A 19,251-nucleotide genomic window follows, 5' to 3' on the forward strand; every position below is an offset into this window, starting at 1 on the left:
AATGGAAATATAAATAATTATTAATAAATTAATTCACACATTTAACACTAAAATAAAAAGAAATAAATATTATATTAAACATATTTATAAATGTATTAAAGTTACATAACTTCCCACCCTAGTCCCCTATCAGCCCACAACCCGCTCCTAAAAAATTGACACAATTAAAATATTCACCAATTAAATAATAATTAGCAACAAATTAATAAATAATTAATAATAGATTAATTCCCACAATTAACAATACATATTTTTAAATAAATACATATTAATAATAAAAATATATATAATTAAATTACTTCCCACCCTATTCCCCAATAACCCCACAACCTGCTCCTAAAAAAAGACACACTTAATATATTTTTCAATTAATTAAGCAATAAAAATTAACAGCCACTTATTAATTAATTAATTATAAATTATTTCCCACAAAAATGACACTATAAAATCAAAAATAAATACTAATAAATGAAAATGAATATTAAATTTATTATAATTAAATTACTTACCATCCTATTCCCCTATAAACCCACAACCGGCTACGGAACTAAAACACAGAAAATAATTAAAATAAAATTAATAACTTTTAAAAATGTAACCCATATATTAAAAAACAAATACAATACTTAAACAAAAAAATAGAGCACATACATTTAAAATACATTCTAAAATACATAACACTAATTAAAACAAGCATTGGCATAGCCATTAGGTCTCGCCTTTGGGACCTTATAAGTGTTTAGCCATGCAACAGTTAATGTTGTTGCACCAAGGATATTGCGCTGTATAACAAAACACTTATAAGATTCCAAAGGGGAGACCTATTGGCTACGCCAATGCTTGTTGTGCATTGGTGTGAGTCATGAACTTATTATTGGTGATGTATGTGTCCAGTTAGCAAGTTTATGAATGTTAGAATTTAGCTGTTTGGGGATTGCAGTTTAGGTTAAAGTTAGTGGTGCGCTGAATGCTCAGTATTGCAAGAAAAGTTGGAAAGTTTAACCCCTTCACTGCGGCGGCTATTCCGCCGCAGTGCTAAGGGGGAGGGGCAGCCGCTTGGCGGGCACATGCTGGTGATGGAACTGCTCCGTCACCAGCCGCAGGAGCGCTGTGCTCATGACGGAGCGGTTCCGTCACGGCCCCGCCCGCTCAATGGAACGCTCAGCACAGGCGCAGAATCCGTGCCGCGCAGTTGTGCCGAGCGGGCCGTGACGGAACCGCTCCATCATCAGCACAGCGCGACCGCTGCTGATGACGGAGTGGTTCCGTCACCAGCAGGGGAGGGGTTAAAGTACCCACCTGTTGGTTTTTTTGGGGTAGTGTAGCATTTAACTTTGACTCTACATAGTGTCTCTTTGCATTATTGGGTGTACATGTACTGGTTGTGTGTCCAAGTAACCTGGCTCAGAGAAGAATAGTGCCCCATAGCAAAAGATACAAGTTAACTACACTTGTGCATTTGTTGATGCGAACTTAGGTAAGAGTTCTACCCTGTAGCTACAGGTTTTAAGGGGAGCCCCACATTATGCAAAGTTAGGGAAGTGTAGTACCCTGCAGTGAGGAGTTGCATGTGGAAGTAACCCAAGGTATGATAAGGTGTTGAAAAGCTGTAACCTGGCATGAGAAGTTGCATGGTAGAATAACCTGTGGTGTGCCAATTAGGAGAAGAGTAGTACCCAGTCATGAGAAGTGTTATGGGGGAGCACCCAATGAGTGTGGAAGAAGGAGAGTACAATGTGGTGAGAGGTTGCAAGGTGGAGTAACATGTTGAGTGAAATTATGCAGAAGTGTAATACGCTGTCACAGTGCTGAGGGTGACAGCTGCAGGTTTTGCCTAAGTTGTAATACTGTACAAATTAGAACATTTGAAAGTGCCTGGTGCAGGAGGCAGAGTACATTTGTGATTGTTTAGTGGTGTGTTTTATTCAGTTTGTGTACAATAGATTTGGTCAGTGTTGTGTTTGAGCGGCAGTGTTTGATAAAGCTCTAATGCATTGTAGGCGAGTACATCTTTACCTGCTGACTTCATGTCTGGTGCTGTATTGCTGGACTATTCTAGTGTTTGATTATTTTGGTGTGTCAATAATTATTTACCATGCATCTACTGAAGGCTGTCATCATTGTGTTCGGAAACTAGTGCAGTTTCTTGATGGCACTATACTGGGAGCAGATTAAGTGCTTTCTTTGGCCTGGCACTTGGTCGTGTTGGTTTATCCAGATAGTGTGACTAGGTGCGGGATATGTAGGAATACTGGATAGCACTTTTGGGTGTGATACATTGTCTGGTGCTTGTGGGGATGTGTTTGTTGCTTCTGGAAGTTAGTTGTGCTTTGTAGTTTAGTAGAGTGAGGTGACTGTCTGGGGACATTGTGTACGAGCTTTGCATGATGGCTGGTTTTGTGTAGGAGTTTGATCAAGGGAAGTTTGAGCTGATGTGATTTTATGCATGGTTAAACTTTCCATTAGTGGTTTGTTTTGAGCCCTGAATGAACTTTAAGACTTCGGAATGATCAGGGAATCCGAAGAAAGCCAGTGGGTTCTGTGCCCTGGCAGTCACGTGACTGAGTATCTGGGACTACACGTCCTACATGAATAAATGCTGTGAGGCGTCATTGTGACTGTGCAGACACATCTCTGAGGGGGTGGCAAGACTCAAGTCTTGGATTGTTGCACAACGTCTGTCACAAGTTGTCATTTCTACGTTTTACAAATGGCGACATCTTTTGACTGCTATTTGTTGACTTTGTGTGTTTGCATGTGTATTAGAAAGTTTAACAGGTTGCTGTTGGGTGATTGTGTAAGGTAGACATGTAGCAAACTGGGCGATTGTGACCAACAGTCTCTATACTTTATATTTAAGAGAACTGCAGTCATTTGTTTTGTCGTTAGTAAGAAAGGGAGGTGAGCAGTATCCTGTGTCCCCCCATTCCCTGTATGCCAGAGTGGTTGTCTGGAATGCTGAGCTTCAATGATTTAACAGAAATTTGGTGTGTTGTGTGGAGTAGCAGCTAAGAGGGAGGACAAGTGGAAGGAGAACGGAGCCCTGACAGGAGCTACCTGCTGTTGCAATAACCTCAGGGCATAAAATGAAATAAAGAACTTACCTCCTACCCGAGTAGCTCCAGACTCTTGTATGAAGACCCAACCCTCTGACGTCCACAATTACACTTGTTGTTCATTTACTGGAACCTTGGGCATATTGGTTGAATTTTACAACTAGCTGGGCCATTGCTCATCAGATAACAAATTTAAAATACAAAAATATTTTAATTAAAAAGGTTAGTTTTCTGCATATCTATGCAATCACTACTTGCAGAAGTGCATTAGTATTTTATTTTACCACAAACACCACCACAGAACTTTTACAATTTGGTAAATGTAAAAAATCAATGAAGGGGTGACTTTCATTTATTTACAGAATTGCGGAAAATTATTAGTATTAGCTATATTATCTTCACAATTTGAAAACGTTACAGTTTTTCATCTTCAATTTTTATGTTAGATCGTATGGTATGTACGTTTTGTAACAATTTTAAATACTTGAGTAAAGAAACTATTCACAGTAGCTTCACAAAGTCCACTGTAAGTTTTCGATTCTGTCTACCGAGGTCTTCCAACGACATACAGCTAAAAGCTGTCTGCAGGCGAAACCTAAAACCTTTGGCAGATATGATATGTGAATATTGCTGCTCCACACACCTCAACTATCAATGTATAAATAGTGCACATGACAAAGTAGTTTCTCTTGAAGTACTTTCGGCAGCTGAGGCAGGGCATCGAGGGGGTAGGGAAGGTTTGTATTATAAGATTACTATTTAAAGATATCAAAGCACTGACTGATATTATCTAATGCACTGAAGTAAAACACAAGCCTTCAACAAATAAAGGAGCACATTAGGATGTCGGGCGGATTGCCCCCGCCAGGCTGGCGGTAGCCACCGCCGGCCTGGCGGGGTCAATTCGCCCGAAATCCTTCCCTGAATTCCCCCCGCCATATTAGAATGGCGGGGGGACCGCGGCGGACAGAAAGACCGTCCGCCGCTTTTCCGCCCCGGTCGCCTTGCGGCCGGGGCGGAAAATGATTAATATGGTGGCGGTGTCTAATAGACACCGCCAGCCATATTATGATGGGCCCAATCTGATGCCTTTCCGTGGCGGCATCGAGGCATGCGGTCTTCACTCTGGGGGCCCCCTGCGGGCCCCCAGAGTGAAGAAGGGTTGGGGTGCACACGGGGGGTACCTGTGGATACACGAAGCAGCAGGCACCGCATCGTGCCTGCCGCTTCATGTGTGCAAATGCATGCATGCATTTTTAACATTATGGCGGGCGGTGCAGGGAGCACTGCCCGCCACAATGTTAAATATGAGTTATGCGCCCGCCAGCTTGGCAGGCACATCCTAATGCCAACATCGGGACCCCCGCCCTTAAGGCGGGCGGTCCCTCTTTCTGATGGGATGGCGGGTGGACAAAGTCCGCCCGTCATCCTAATGGGGGCCAAAGTCTTTTTAATTTGAGATACTTTATCGTACTTTGATAGGACGTTAGTTGTACCAGATAAATGGCCAATCTTTTCATGGCACGGCCAGTGCGTAGGTAAAGAGTCAAGCCAGAGATCCCTGACTCGGTATTCTCTACCTATTTCTGAGAGAGATAGACAAAAGACTACTTGCCTGACAACTCCAACATTAACACGTGCGTGTAAGAGCAACTGGAGAAGTCTGGAACCTGACAAGTAACTTATAAGAAAGAAGCACAAAAACGAGCAACATCGGGAGCAGGGGAAAACTGACAGCAGGAAATTGAAGCCGAGTACCTTTTGGCTTACACTGGAGGCACCCACTACCAAAGGGAACAGAAGACGGATTGGGGCTCCAAATATGAAGTGTGACCGAATTCCACATGAAATGAAAGTCAAGAGTTTAATTGTCATGCAGTTGGCGAGGGCAGCCATGTTTGAGCTTTGCGGTGGGTGGAACAGAATGTAAAGCAGGGAGATCTAAAAGATGCCCTAAATCTTGAAACGAATCTCAGACCCGTTGTGGCAATCAGCGTCGGGATTTTGCTGCAAAAGCCCTGCCAGCGTCTTCGGAGCCACTGTGTTGGAAGTTATATCACGCAAGCAATTTCTTAGCCGTGGAACACAGCTCGCGAGCGGAAGTTGTGCAAGGTCGATCCCGCGCCTTAATGACTTGACTGACAGAAATGGTGTGGTGTGGCGCAGCTTTGTGAGTCTGAGGCTTAAAGGGTGCCGCTAATCAAACAAGGTGTGGTGCCTGCCACTTTAATCAAATCAGCCAGGAGGCTTTTCGCTACATTAGGAATTGCAGGTTGCCATCTGTAGCCTTGGCCAGTGAAGCAGCTTAAATGAGAATTCCTATGTGTATAACAACATCACCAGTTTGATCACACTGAAGCCTGGCATGACAAATCTTCTTTGAAGGAAGGCAGCGTGCTCTGTGGCAGGAGGGGGAGCAGGAGGTGAGCCTGAGAGTGGAAAGCCAGGACGCTGAAAGCTGGCGGCTGCACGCATGACGCAAACCCAGTGGAGGGCGAGGGGGCAATGCAGGGGGCAGGATTACAAACGCCACGGGAGAGGGGAGCAAAAGGAGAGCGGTGGAAGCAACATAGGGTAGGGAATGCGTGGGGGGAAGGGGAGCAACACGGTAGGTGGAGTGAAGGGAAGCAAACTAACAGGGAGAGAATAACATGGAGCAAGCTATCAGCTGCGCGCATGCACACGGACGTGACCGCAAGCGCTAGGCCAGCAGAAGCCTGGGGTAGCACTTTTAAAAGCACACTATAAAATGTCTCGCAGAGCAGCGCATGCGCTGACTCAGCGAGACCTAAAAATGATATTTTTACCAACTATGTTTTTGCAAACGTTATTAATGACTTCGATATTTTAGAAAACAATATTTCTTACCTTCAATTCAATTAAATTAATCTTTATTCGAATATGTATATATCCATAAAAGCACAGGTCAAAATACCAGCAATAAAAATACATACACTATAAAAATACACAGTATGTGAAGCAGCAACAAAATAAGACAATTATTCAAGTGGAGACTTATAGCACGTAGCAAATAGCAATAATAAAAAAGAATACATACTTTAGAAAAATACAGTTTGCAGAGCAGCAACATCATAGCCTTAAACTCGATATTCTTGACCACGATAATCTTGCAGTCAATGTTTGTTTCTCGATATTTTGCACTCGATATTAGTGCAAGTTGAAATTTCCAACTCGATATTCTGACTCTTTACCGGTATATTCACCACTAATTTCTGTAGTGACAAAATTACAGTCCTTGAAGCATTGATGCCGTTTAGGGGTCGCAGCGGCGACCCCTGTCTTGCCCTTTGCTGCCCCTAGCACTGCCTTTGTGACCCCTGTCCTCGGAGGTAGTAAATTCAGTGCCAAGAACACAGGGGAAGCTGGGGCCCCACTCTCTTGATATTCGGTCAATTTTTTATTACACTAACAGTGAATACATAAAATATATTATTCACTAATAGTGTAAAACAAGTTGAGCACAATACGCTAGAATATGCCCTTCAGGCCAGCCGAGGTAAGTATAAAATGCTTTTAAATGTATGTTATGTGCATGCTTGCGGGTGAAAGTGTGTTTATGTATGAGAGAGTGTATATGTGTGAATTTGTGTGTATGTGTAAGTATGTGTGAGTGAGTGAAAGTGGAGGAGAATGGCATGTGATCTCACTTCCGCTACCTCTGGCATTTTGGTGAATTGATCTCCATGCCTTGAAGCAAGCTGTACTGTATTGCATTCCCAGTTCTCCTACTTTAACAAGCAGTTTGGCCTCGGACCGATCATATTCTCCCTGTTCCACTGTCCCCAATGTGTCAATGTTTTAGAACTTTGGAAGAGGCTCAATACAGGAAATGAGCAGCAATCACATATTCCCAGAGCAGGCTTCTAGCACAGTTTTCAATCATGCATGATAATGAATGTAAAACATTGTTATGGCTAAATAGGCATAATTGACACATAATATCCATCTCTGCAGCTGATTACCATTTAATCTCAATTTTTGCCTCTTCTTTTCCATTACAATCAAAGTAAATATCTGTGAAAATACCAAATCTCCAACATATGTCTGTGCTAGAATATGGGTTTAACAATTACTGGACTCCAAAAGGTGCACTCTCTTTTTTAATTAGTGAAACTCATGAATGGAGCCTTGCTAACAAAGGATCATAGAGTGAATCCCTCATTATGATTCTTAATATCCAGGTACTATTAACGAGGGGTGGGCGGAGCTTGTGGACATACATAAAAACTCTGCATGATTCTGCGGAGTTCTACGAGCGAATGGAATCCGGCAAGACATGCTGCTTGCCCTGGTTTTGAGTGCCAGGAGCTTGTTCTGCACAGCAAAATCAGAAAGAATAGCACCACACAACGCACCAGAGGATGCTGCTTCTTCCTGCCACTCAAGTAGATTTTCTGCTCGAGTGACAGTTTTCTCAACATGAATGGTCGTGTCCTGCTGTGACCACATGCATTGAGAAAATCTCACCGGGGGGTGTTCTAGCACCCGAAAATCACGCTCGGGACGCAAATTCTCACTCGCCACCTTAACATTGGCAAGCAGTGTGCGAGAAAAAACTCCACCATGTGGCACTTGCCGGAGTTTTGCTGGAACTCTGCGATGTTCGCGTATCCAGGAGTGGGAAAAACTCTGCAAACTCTGCCGGCAAAGCGGAATTTTCCACTCACCCCTACTGTTAACAAGCATCACTTATTCCAAGTGTGACTGGGAATGCACTGGTATTCTCAAGCAACAGACCTTCAGACCATATAAACATAGTTAGTAAATATTTTACTGAGCATGCAGGCATGGAAAAAGTGGGGAGTGTGGGGACTGAATGAGAAGTGTTTGAGGTGGTGGTCAGGGGATTCGGCATTGGACAATTCATGCCGCTGGCCGCGCGACGCGAAGGGGAGATAACGCGAGACAGCGTCTTAGTGACACATGCCTCGCGAGCAAAACGTCACCAGCGCGACAGTCAGGGCGCCGCCCCCTTTAGGGGTGGCCAATACAGGTGCAGGCTTGTAAGGTGGTGGGCGGTCCTAGGGCCTTTATCTAGGCCAGCCCGGTTCAGGACTTCCTCTTTTCCGCCGCGTTTCTTCTGGACTACTCTGCGCTGTTCCCGCCCTGGCCCAGACCCAGCGGCAGAGCAGCGGGTTGGTGTGAACAATTAATGGTCTGTTTTGTGTTGCAGGCGGAGTCACAGGGCGATCTGGAAGCAGATGGACAGTAAGGGTACCTCTGCGGCAGAAGGAGACAGCAATACCTCTGCCTGGCACAGTAGGGGTGCCCGAGCCAAGAACCTGGAGCCGAGGGGGTTCCAGGAAACAACGTCGGCGCCCCGTTAGTCCTTCGGGCGGTCGGGGGGCCTAAACCGACCGGGGGTGTGCCTCATCGCTCCGCCCCGACAGGGGGGGCGGGAGTAAACGAGATAACTATTAAAGGTATTGCACCGTCAAGAGCATCGACTTACCGTGCAAATTGGCTAATTAGGCAGGCGGGTCAGCGAGGGGCTGCCGTCTTGGATCGCCTGTAAGATGACCCACCTATCTGCTGTTGTATGCAAATAAACCTGCACCACCGTTTTCCCACAATTATGTCTCATGAGTCTTTTTGGTTGTGAATGTAGCGGGTACAAGTGGAGCGAGCGATGGCGGTGTGGGCACTATGGAATTGAGAGCCTCTCTGTCCGACAGGCTAACAGTGTTAGAAAATGAACTAGCTAGCTTTCAGTGCTCGCTAGCGATTGATCCGACAGCGCATCCTTGATTGTTGGAACACCGGGAAGAGATCATGGTGACTACAGAACAGCTGCACACTCTTAACTGGAGGGACTATGTAGACAACTTCCATGCGGACGGAGAAAGAGCAGGGAGGCTATTGCCCTGACTGATACGGGAGGACCAGTGCGGCCATGCTATTACCCGCATCAGGTACGACAGGGGGACTATAGTGCATACCCAGAACGAGATACTGGCAGTCTTCTTCTCATATTCAGGGTCCAACAAGAGCCTGGGGCTGAAGTGCTGGACCATTTCATGCACAGAGCATGACTCCCATGCTTGGAGGCAGATGCTCAGGAGGCGGCTCTGAGAGACCCTATATTGAACTGATTTCATGACTCTATAAATTGGCGATGAAAATTACCATCAACAATCTCTTCAATAGGCGAGAGTGGTGGAAGGCAGCGCTGGTAAAGAGGTTCCCAAACAGCGAGTGCAAGATGGCACTGGAATAGGTTCACAGGGTCTCACTCAACACCCACTTCAGATATACACATTTCTGTTACACACATACCACCTACCTGACCTTCACCAAATAAACATTATGAGACAAAGAGAGCACATGCAGTGCCCTAGGTGTGCGTTGGATGACGATGGGCTCATGCACATGGTGTGGGACTGCCCCATGGTCCAGCGTTTTTGGCACTTGGTAGTCGCTGATGTGGAGCTGTAAGACCTGGCATATTTTTGCGTGTTTCCCCTGTCTTTTTGCTTTATGACCTCCTGGTTTTGGTGATATGCTGGACTTCATTTTGCTGGTTTACTGTCTCTGTGCACTTTCTCACTGCTATTCAGAGTTAAGGTGCAAGTGTGCCTTCTGTAAATTGTGTCATGATTGGTGTTTCACTAATTGGCTTATTTTGATTTACTACTAAGTTCCTAGAACAGTGCACCATTGGTGCCCAGGGTCTGTAAATCAAATGCTGCTAGTGGCCCTCAGCACTGATTGTGCCACCCACACAAGTAGCTTTCCAAAGGGTTCTCAGGCCTGCCACTGCAGTGTCAGCGCGACGTATTTACTGCCATGTCAACCTGGCTAGTGCACCCACTTGCTAGGCCCTAACCTTCCCTTTTCTTTTATGTAAAACACCCCTCGGGTAAGCCCAAGGTACCCCGTGGGCATGGTGCAGTGTATGTGAATGGTAGGACATGTACTGGTGGGTTGTACATGTCCTGCTAGTGAAATGAAGTGCATTTTGTTTTCACTGTTGGAAGGCTATCTCTCCCATAGGTTAAAATGGGGAATACTTTGTAACACTCTTACAAATGCAGCTAAAGTGGAGTTTACTATGCCTGAACTCAGGATTTCAAAATACATCTTTCAGTAAAGATGATGTTTATATTGTGTGTTTGGAAATACCACTTTTAGAAAGTGGGTATTTCCTTGTCCACCCATCCAGGTGCCTCTGCCTTTTTTGTGTGTTAGCTGTCTAAGCTTCAGAATGACAGGAGCTGGTTTGTGCATTCACACTAGACAGACCCAAGGTTGAGGTGTGTCCTGCCTTACCTGGGTGACTCATAGACAGGCTGAGTAGACCTGGCTGCATATAGAGTAGTGGAAGGAGTTGTTGCTTTCACCTGAATGGACTGTGTCTGTCTCTACAAAGCTGTCTCCACCTCCTGGAGTGAAACTGGCCTGGGCAAGGCTGAACTTTGTTGGTACCAACTTAAAAAGGAAATGTGGTATAAATATTGGGACCCTGACCCCAGAAATTTAGAACTCTTTTCGATCAAGGAACCTGCCAAGGAAAAGAGCCAGAGAAGCTGTAAGGAGGGACTGCCACTTTGCTGCATGCTTTGCTGTGCTGGCCTACTGTGACTGCTTCTGTCTTGGGCAATGAAAGTACGGACTGCATGTTCTACAAACTTCTTCATCTGGGCATCTCCAAGGGCTTGAAGAAGAGCGTGCCCCCTGTTCAAGAAGTCTCAAGAACAACAAAGACTTTGCCTTCCTCTGGGTACCGCCTCTGGGACCGTGTGTCTCAGTTGCCACAGAGGGAAACCGCAATCGGATGCTGTCACCAAGACTGCCAGCAGTTCCGTGACCTGGAGGCACCGCAACCCTGGACTAACTGACGACGACGTCTACCACCGAGCCACTGCTTGCAGCGCGACCTGTGGGCACCACACTCAGCACAGCCTCACTTCACTCTGCCACCCTGGTGTCAGTGACGATGCTACCAGCTGACATTGCTGCTGCGGTCTGCATTGGGGAAAGGGGGCACTGCTCCTAAGCTACATGAAGCACTGCCTCATCCCAACCGCAGCCGCGACCCACCGACGCCATCCCCATCGACCGCCGATCTTCAATAGACGCCGTGGCTTCCACCGTAACTGTCAGCACTATGACAAGCACCACTCCACTTCACTCCGCAGCCCTGGGCTCACCGACGCCAATGGACTACCGTCACCGACCCACTGCCTACAGCGCGACCAGATGGCTCCGCATGCCGCACTACTATGCTTCACACAGCAGCCTAGATGCCCACCACCGCCAGCCCGCACAGCAGCGGTCAGCCAGAACCAAACACATGTATTACTGTATGTCCTGTGCAAATGCTTTACACACTGCCTTGGAGATAAGCCTGACTGCTCGTGCCAAGCTACCAAGGGGGTGAGCAGGGGTTATTTAAGTGTAACTCCCTTATGCTGACTAGGAAGAAGTGTCCCTACTTGGACAGGGTAACAGCCTGCCAACTAGAGACCCCAATTTCTAACAGGAGCGCAGACTGAACAGGCAGAGAATCCACTCCATAGAGATCTGCCTGTTGGTCGTCTACCCTAGGTATAACCTACGTAAGGTGGGGGACATATTCTTGGACTTAGCCATGGTCCTATCAAAACGGGAGATTACACTCTACTGGAGGTCACGGACGGGCCCTCCACACTCCTGCTGGCAATCATCACTGGAGTTTTGGGTCAGAGCAGAGGCTGCGGCATTAAGAGATGAGGAAAGGCGAGGGGTGCGGAGGCAACCCATTGGTGGACTATGGCTAGATGTACTAGAGCCCTTCTTAGCAGAGGAGGAGGATGGGCCCCCAGCCCGCAGCCCCACTGAGGTGTAGAGTTGTGGGGAGGGAAACAGAAGGAGGGAGTGTAAACCTGTGGTTTTGTCTCTTTTTTCTCTTCTCTCTTTCTCTCTCTTCCCCTTTCTCCACGTCCTTCAGCCATGAAGATCATATGTTGGGAGGACATCAGAGGCCCCCACTTGCCGAACGTTAGAAGTGCGCCTTACTCCCTTTCCCCTCCCTGTGGTGTTCATTTGGCCCCACTGCTTGTGTGTTCCTCTTCATTTCCAACCTCCCAGCTGCCTCCCCACTGATACGATCCCTCTTTATGTCATGAACTCCAAGGTACTAATCCGCTAGATCACACTAGACTGCTTTTGGGTATGAATGCACATATTGTCAGGCCATGGTGAGAGGAGCAGCAGTCTCAGATGGCGTTGGGATGATGAAACCAGCCTGGGGGTGGGCACACAGTTCACAATCCTGACAGAGAAGTGAAGTGAGCCTATGTTTATTCAAACGAGCGCAATAAATCATTTGCTTTGTTGTGTAAATAGCAGCAAAAAAGTGATGCAAACTTCATGCAAAATGTTTGAAAATCTGACGCTTGGTTTACTTTTGTGGCCATCACTATCAAATGACAGAGACAACATTGAAATGTTAGCTTAATTTGAACAGAACAAAGGGGACATCATAATAAATCTCTTTGAACAGTAGGTCGTCTTTTTGATGGTTGTTATAGTGGAGCAAGTGCTCCAAATAGGGTTGCAACACCTAGAACTTTGGCAGTTCGAATTAATTGTATTGGTATGCTCGAAAGATCTTAATTTTTATGTATGGAATAGGCATATTTGTTGTTAATTTCTTAAAACAATGTAACCTATTTCTACACAGTTACACGTTCAAACAAATGTAAATCATGCTGTCAAAGTCCACTATTTTTAGGTGTGGCTTGACAGCGCAGCTGTGTGGAGATATATTGTTAACAATTTTTTTTAATAAATTGATTGGATTTTAGCTGCATCCTGAGTAGTATTACTGTATCATTTTATGCTGTTGACTATGTAGTGTGTCAGTCCACATTCCAGGAAGTGTGTCCTTCCAAATGCATGAGAGACTATCTGAAAAGCACACTTAATCATGTCACCGTTTGCCACATTCATTTCTTTATCTTCATTATTCATTTTATACAGAAATAGTCATTTTTTGCTATCTTTTTCTAGCATTGGCAAAATCAATAGGAAAGTGTTAGTCCGATAAGTGCATGTAAACATTTGTAAATGCCTGTGTTTACATGCATTGCCTCATCAATGTCAGAGACGTTTGCTTCAGCCACAGCTTCTCAACTTGATGATTGATGGTTGGCTGCCTAGAGATGTTGACTTCATTTGTGTCTGGTTGCAAATAGTGTATTTGTATTTAATGTAATTGAAATATAAAAAGTAACTTGTGACAACATGGACCTCTCTGGTTTCCATTGGCAGAAATCTGTCAATAAGCACTTTCAGTTCAGAGTGGTTTCATGTCAAATCTGTATTTCATGCTTTGGGAGTGTATTGATTCGGGTTTGTGAGTTCCTATATTTTGTCCCTGGACTTTGGAAAACTTCATCAACTTTGCATAGTTAAAAAAAAGTTTGCTAAGTTCTCCTTTTTTGTCCCACTTAGCTTGTGGTAGGATGCACTATTGTACACAACTGAACCCCTAAGAGCAGCCCTTGATCAGGGAAAGAGAGCAGTCTTGGTGTTATTAGACCTGTCGGCTGCATTCGACACAGTCTCACATGTCATTCTTTTAGACCGTCTCGCATCATATGGCATCTGGCACTGTCCTAGAATGGATAAAGAATTTCCTGCAAGATCGCCGTCAAGTGATCACATTAGGTCAATATAGCTCTCAGGAAAAGGCACTTGTGTCAGGGGCTCCCCACGGCTCAAGTCTTAGCCCTACCCTCTTTAATGCCTATATGGCCCAGCTGATTAAACTATTATCATCCTTTAATATAAACACCATATCATATGCAGACGATACACAGCTAATCTTGGTCTTGGACAATGATACTACCCAGGCGAAAGAAAATCTCAGCAACTGTTTTACAGCAACTTTCATTTGGATGAATAATAACCACCTGACGTGTAACTCTGAAAAAAACGAAATTCTACCAATAGGCAACAAAACTTTTTCTTGCCCAAACTCTGGTGGCCAGCAAATACTACTCTCCTTCCAAACACAGTGAATGTGGTTAGGAATCTTCGAATAAAATTTGACATCTCCCTATCGTTTAAACAGCAATCCCTGGCAGTTGCCGGTACCTGCTTCCACATCATAAAAAGCCTTAAGAAATTATTCGATGTAATTCCCAACTCGGCAAGGTAAACTGTCGCTGTTGCCCTTATCACCTCCAGGCTAGATTATTGCAATAGTCTATATGCAGGTACTAATAGATCAGTACTGCATAGGCTCCAGATGGTCCAGCATGCGGCTGCACGACTGGTACTTAAATGGCCCAGGTGATCGTCCGCAACAGCGGCACTAGATATCCTACACTGGCTACCAATTCAGAAATGGACGCGTCTTGTTCAAGATCCTCATCATCACTTTTAGGACCTTCCATTTTCGGGGCCCTCAATACCTTTGAACTGGTTTTAAGCGCTATGTTCCCTCCCGAAGCTAAATACCTGCATTCAGATTGGTGTCAAATGGAGGAAAATCGCTCACAGCCTTAAATTCAAAGGCTTGGACTAAACTTCCCCCAAAACTTCGCCAGATTACATGATCTGATCTCCCATCTCTACCGTTAGCAGTAAACCAGCTCTTCTTTCCGTCTTGGTTTCCGTCTCAGTGCCAAGATGCTCCTCGGAGTGATAGTCGCGCTATACAAATAGACCATTACATTACATGTCTCCATTAATAAAAGTTTTTTTGTGACACAATTTTCTTGCAAAAACATTTTGAAGACGAATTCTATCACAGCAAGCATAATGTTTGCAGACTTTTGTCTACCACAAACTTACTTATAGTGAATGCTACTGTTTTTAACTAGTTTACTAACTAATTTTAAGTTGTTAAAACGGTCACGAAATTGTGGTTGAACAACTTTGCAGCTCCTCACGCCCTCAGAATTTACAGGAAAATGATTGCTGCCAAACTGATGGATCCCAGTCTAAAGAGTCCTCTGTCAAAATGGAAACTAAGCACTCTGAGTTTTCTATGGCTGCAAGTGATGAGGACATGGAGGGTGGTGATTTTGCAGGACCGAGGTCTTCTAAAGAGCATCATAGTAAACAAGGAACAATTGTGACCCTGCTCAGATCTCACCCCAAAAATCTAGATTTCCTCTGAAAAAATATCTTATGTTTTAAGCATGCCTGTAATTCTAAAACAAAAGGCAATGAAACGAAATGGAAAGAAAATATGTTTTCTGTTCTTGATATTCAGAATTGTATGCGATTTGTGGGACACGGAAAGAACAAGATGGATGTTAACTAATGAAACTTCATTCAAACATTCCCTATATATGCACCTGCTATTTTCCTTGTGTATATCTAAGTAGCTCAATTGTGTTTTAGCAGGAACCATGCATCGATTTTTAGCACTATAGGCATAATATAATTTTTCCACATGGAGCACTCCCTGTACAGTATTTGTCTGGATGTTTGCAGTAATTTAGTGCAGCCACTAGGTGGCAACCTAAAATAACTGTTTATCCTTGTTTAACAAAAGCTTTGCCCTTGTACCTGTGGGCCCAAACAGCTCGCCTTTATCTCAAACTGTAAACAAGGGTTTGCGTAAATTTGGAAGGTAAAGAATTGTCTAACATTGGACAAGTCAGCAAATCATACATATAATAGAGCTGATCATTTTCTTCATTATAGTGTTTTTACGATTCATTTTCTATGTTTTTCAGGCAGCCGCTGGTAGATGCGCTACCATCCTGTGGGACGGAGGCATGCGTAATTCTCATGAAAGAAATCCTTCTGTCCAAAGACATAGAAGAGGAAAAAATGGATTCTTTCCTATGGTCACTGGCGTTTGTCCCTGAACCCACAGCTGCAATGATTGGATCCCTTACAGTGAGTAGACCCCCCTTACTCAGTGCTTGACATGAAAATTTAGAAGTGCAAGTACTCATTATACCAGTCTGTCTATGTCGCTTCTTAGAAACATGGGTATTCTCCCTTTACAAGTATTGCATTACTCCTAAGAACTGCAAATGCTCTCTCTACCAAAAATGTAGGCACACAGTACCTGACAGTACCTGCCCATTTAAAGCACAGCCCGTACACGGGTTTCAAGCCCATTAGTTAGAGTTCTGCCTACAACATTATAGACTGCACTAATTCACTGGTGCAATATGTTGCACTATATAAGCTCAAATGCAGCAGTGTCATAGAATCCAATGCAAAAAAAGCTGCCAATATATGTCCACCAATAATGTTTCATGGGTTACACATCCTGCTGCAAACAGATGTTGCTTCACCTCATCCCACAGAGATGTTTGCACCAGTACAAACATGAATGAAATTGATCGTGAAACCATTGTTAAACTTATTTACCACATGTATAGTTTAGTTACCGGTCATTTTAAAAGCATGCCAGAGATTTTAGGTACAAAATAATAGTCCTTAAAGTACCTTTACAAGAAAAGAACTCAATGATTTTACATAGTTTTACTACCGATGAAATATAAATTTGAACAGATTAATTGTGCTTCAATACAGTGACGTTTTCCAAATTTGACATGTGTTGATAAGTGAATTTTCTCATTTTGATTGTATAATTAGTACAAACAAGAACTGGCAAAGCCAAATCGGTCTGGCCTTGGCAAGGATGAATATTTTCCTGCCAAACTTATACAATAGGAATTACATGTCTAAAAGTAATATATTTTATATAAAAATACAGCAATCTAACAATGACATGCATAGTTTTGCAAAATAAGTAAAAAATGACGTATTGCAAAAATAAATAAAAGCACATGAAATAAAAACAGTGATTGGCCTACCAGCCACTGCACTGTCAACTCATTTTTAGGCGGCAGTACACATGTGCAGATTTAAAATGCTGTCACTTACAGTGAAGAGAGACACTGACTGAAATAGGGTGACCCATTGGCCCATTCTGTATGGTATGGTAAGCAGAAGCAAAATATGAATGACACTTGAAAAATCGACCAATAAATGAAGAGGGACTAAGCAAGAACCACTTTATTTAAACCTACATGTATCTATTTTTATTGAGATTTTTGGGGGGAACTAAGGCTGGTGAAACAACTAAAGCTATCCGTAGGCCATACTTCAACATGTGGAATCGATTTGCTTCTTCTTTGTCTAGGTGCAAAACTTTACCTTTCTACCTTTCTCCTCTGCCATTTTAGTGATCTCTGACCTCCCCCCCTGTCCTAGCGACCTTTCTATTGTCTCTCCTGTTGCCTCTGACACACTCCTCACTGCCTCACTGTCTCACTCATTACTATCACGCAATAACACTAGAAAAAACCATCAGCCGAGCATACAGGGCAATATTTCATCTCCCCACCAACTCATCGCCCGCACAAATCCGCCTCGAATTCGGCCTGCAGAAACAAGCGGTGGAGAGAAGAGGCGCATATATAAAAAGCTGGCGGAAAATCAGAGATGCCGATCACGGATCCCTAAACGCCCACCTCTGGACCGAACTGATCGGCAGAGATAACTCACCTGCAAGGACCTATTTAATGGAATCACTGAAGACCTTGGGACTAACAGACCTATGGGAGTCGGCAACTGACCCTTCAAAAAAGTGGTGTTGAAAGTCACCAAGATGGTCTCATTAATTGAGGATAAAGCTACCTTAGCCAAGAGAGCGCACGGATGGGTCGTGTTGAAAGGTTACAGCGCTCTAAAACCACAAGAGTACTTAACAACGGGCCTCACACAGAAGACAAAAAACAAGTTCCTTAACATGCACCTGGGCAAAATTCCTATAGCTCCGCACCTTGCACCATGGACAAGGGAAAACCCTGCAAATCAATGCCGCCTTTGTCTTTCTGGGAAAGAGGACCTCATAGACATTATCTGCATCTGCACAAATCTCCAGGACATAAGGCGCTCTCTGCTTCAGGCCCTATGGAACCAGAAGGGCATAACGAGTTGCAGGCAGGCCGTGATGCTTTGTTTTAATCCCGAAGAAAGTCATCTAAATTGCAGAACAAAAAAATACTTCGACATAGTGGCCACAAGACTAAATGAAAAATCCAGAGAGTTTACTCAAAGTATTAGCTAAACAATAACAAAGTAAACACCCCTGGCTATCTTCGCTTTCAAAATCTGGAAGCATCATGGCCACGTAAACCCTACTGGTTCTTATGCAACCTAAGCTGAGACTTTTATGCTCTTAAATACTGGAGCCACAGCTCTCTTCTGTTTTAAAAGAAGTTATTGACTTTTAATATTTGTACGTTTGAAAATTGTGAGTTTTTATTAACTGTACAATAAACCGAAACCTTAAACCTTAAACCTAAAACCTTAAACCACTCATTACTATCTGCTTCCCTCTCTCGTTTGTCTCCCTTTCCTGCCTTTCTCTGCCCCCCCCCCTTGATGCTGTGACTGCATCCCCCCTCCGACCCCACTTCATGGAACTGTGCTTTTCTGTATATAGAGATAACTCTAATCACTAGTATATGCAGTAGACTTTTGTATATCTACCATTCCTACATGACTCTTAGAGTATATCCAGTCATATCCCTTCCCTATGTATATAGAGAGATAACTCTAATCACTAGTATATGCAGTAGACTTTTGTATATCTACCATTCCTACATGACTCTTAGAGTATATCCAGTCTTATCCCTTCCCTATATATATAGAGATAACTCTAATCACTAGTATATGCAGTAGACCGCTGTGCTCTCTACCATTCTTATGTGACTCTTAGAGTATATCCATTTGTATCCCTTCCCTATGTATATAGAGATAACTCTAATCACTAGTATATGCAGTAGACATTTGTACTATCTACCATTCCTATGTGACTCTTAGAGTATATCCATTTGTATCTCCTCCTTGTGTGACTTTACATCTTGTACATTTGCATTTTTTTCTGTTTGTATCTTTTATGTAACGCATGTAATCCTTAGTTCTTATGTTTTTCAACTGGTTCTTATGTAAAGCGCTCTGACACCTTCGGGTAAAGTTCGCGCTATATAAAATCGCACAAATAAATGAAAAAATAAATAAATAAAAATTTGGAGCAAATACCTTTTTGACTGATTTGACCTTTATTTTTTGCACTACTGTAATGTTTCTGTGATTGGACAATTTTATAAAACACAAGGGGTGGTGCCATGTCCCAAATGTGGATGCTGGGTTCTGGGTTGCAATGTTATAAACTCTTACTTTAGCTTATTTCTTGCACTATAGA

At 43.7% G+C, this 19,251-nt stretch overlaps 1 protein-coding gene across 1 annotated transcript in view; it reads left to right on the forward strand.

Moving 5' to 3' along the window:
• The window catches only part of APOLTP (apolipoprotein lipid transfer particle homolog), a 1,141,779-nt gene that overhangs the window by 177,725 nt on the left and 944,803 nt on the right, over positions 1-19,251 (forward strand). The window contains exon 7 of the mRNA XM_086941409.1: positions 15,755-15,920. Within this exon, the coding sequence (XP_086797535.1) occupies positions 15,755-15,920 (166 nt within the window). The remainder of the gene's footprint in view (positions 1-15,754; positions 15,921-19,251) is intronic.

The sequence above is a fragment of the Lissotriton vulgaris genome, chromosome 10, assembly GCF_964263255.1.
Source record: "Lissotriton vulgaris chromosome 10, aLisVul1.2, whole genome shotgun sequence".
In the NCBI taxonomy this organism is placed as follows: Eukaryota; Metazoa; Chordata; class Amphibia; order Caudata; family Salamandridae; genus Lissotriton; species Lissotriton vulgaris.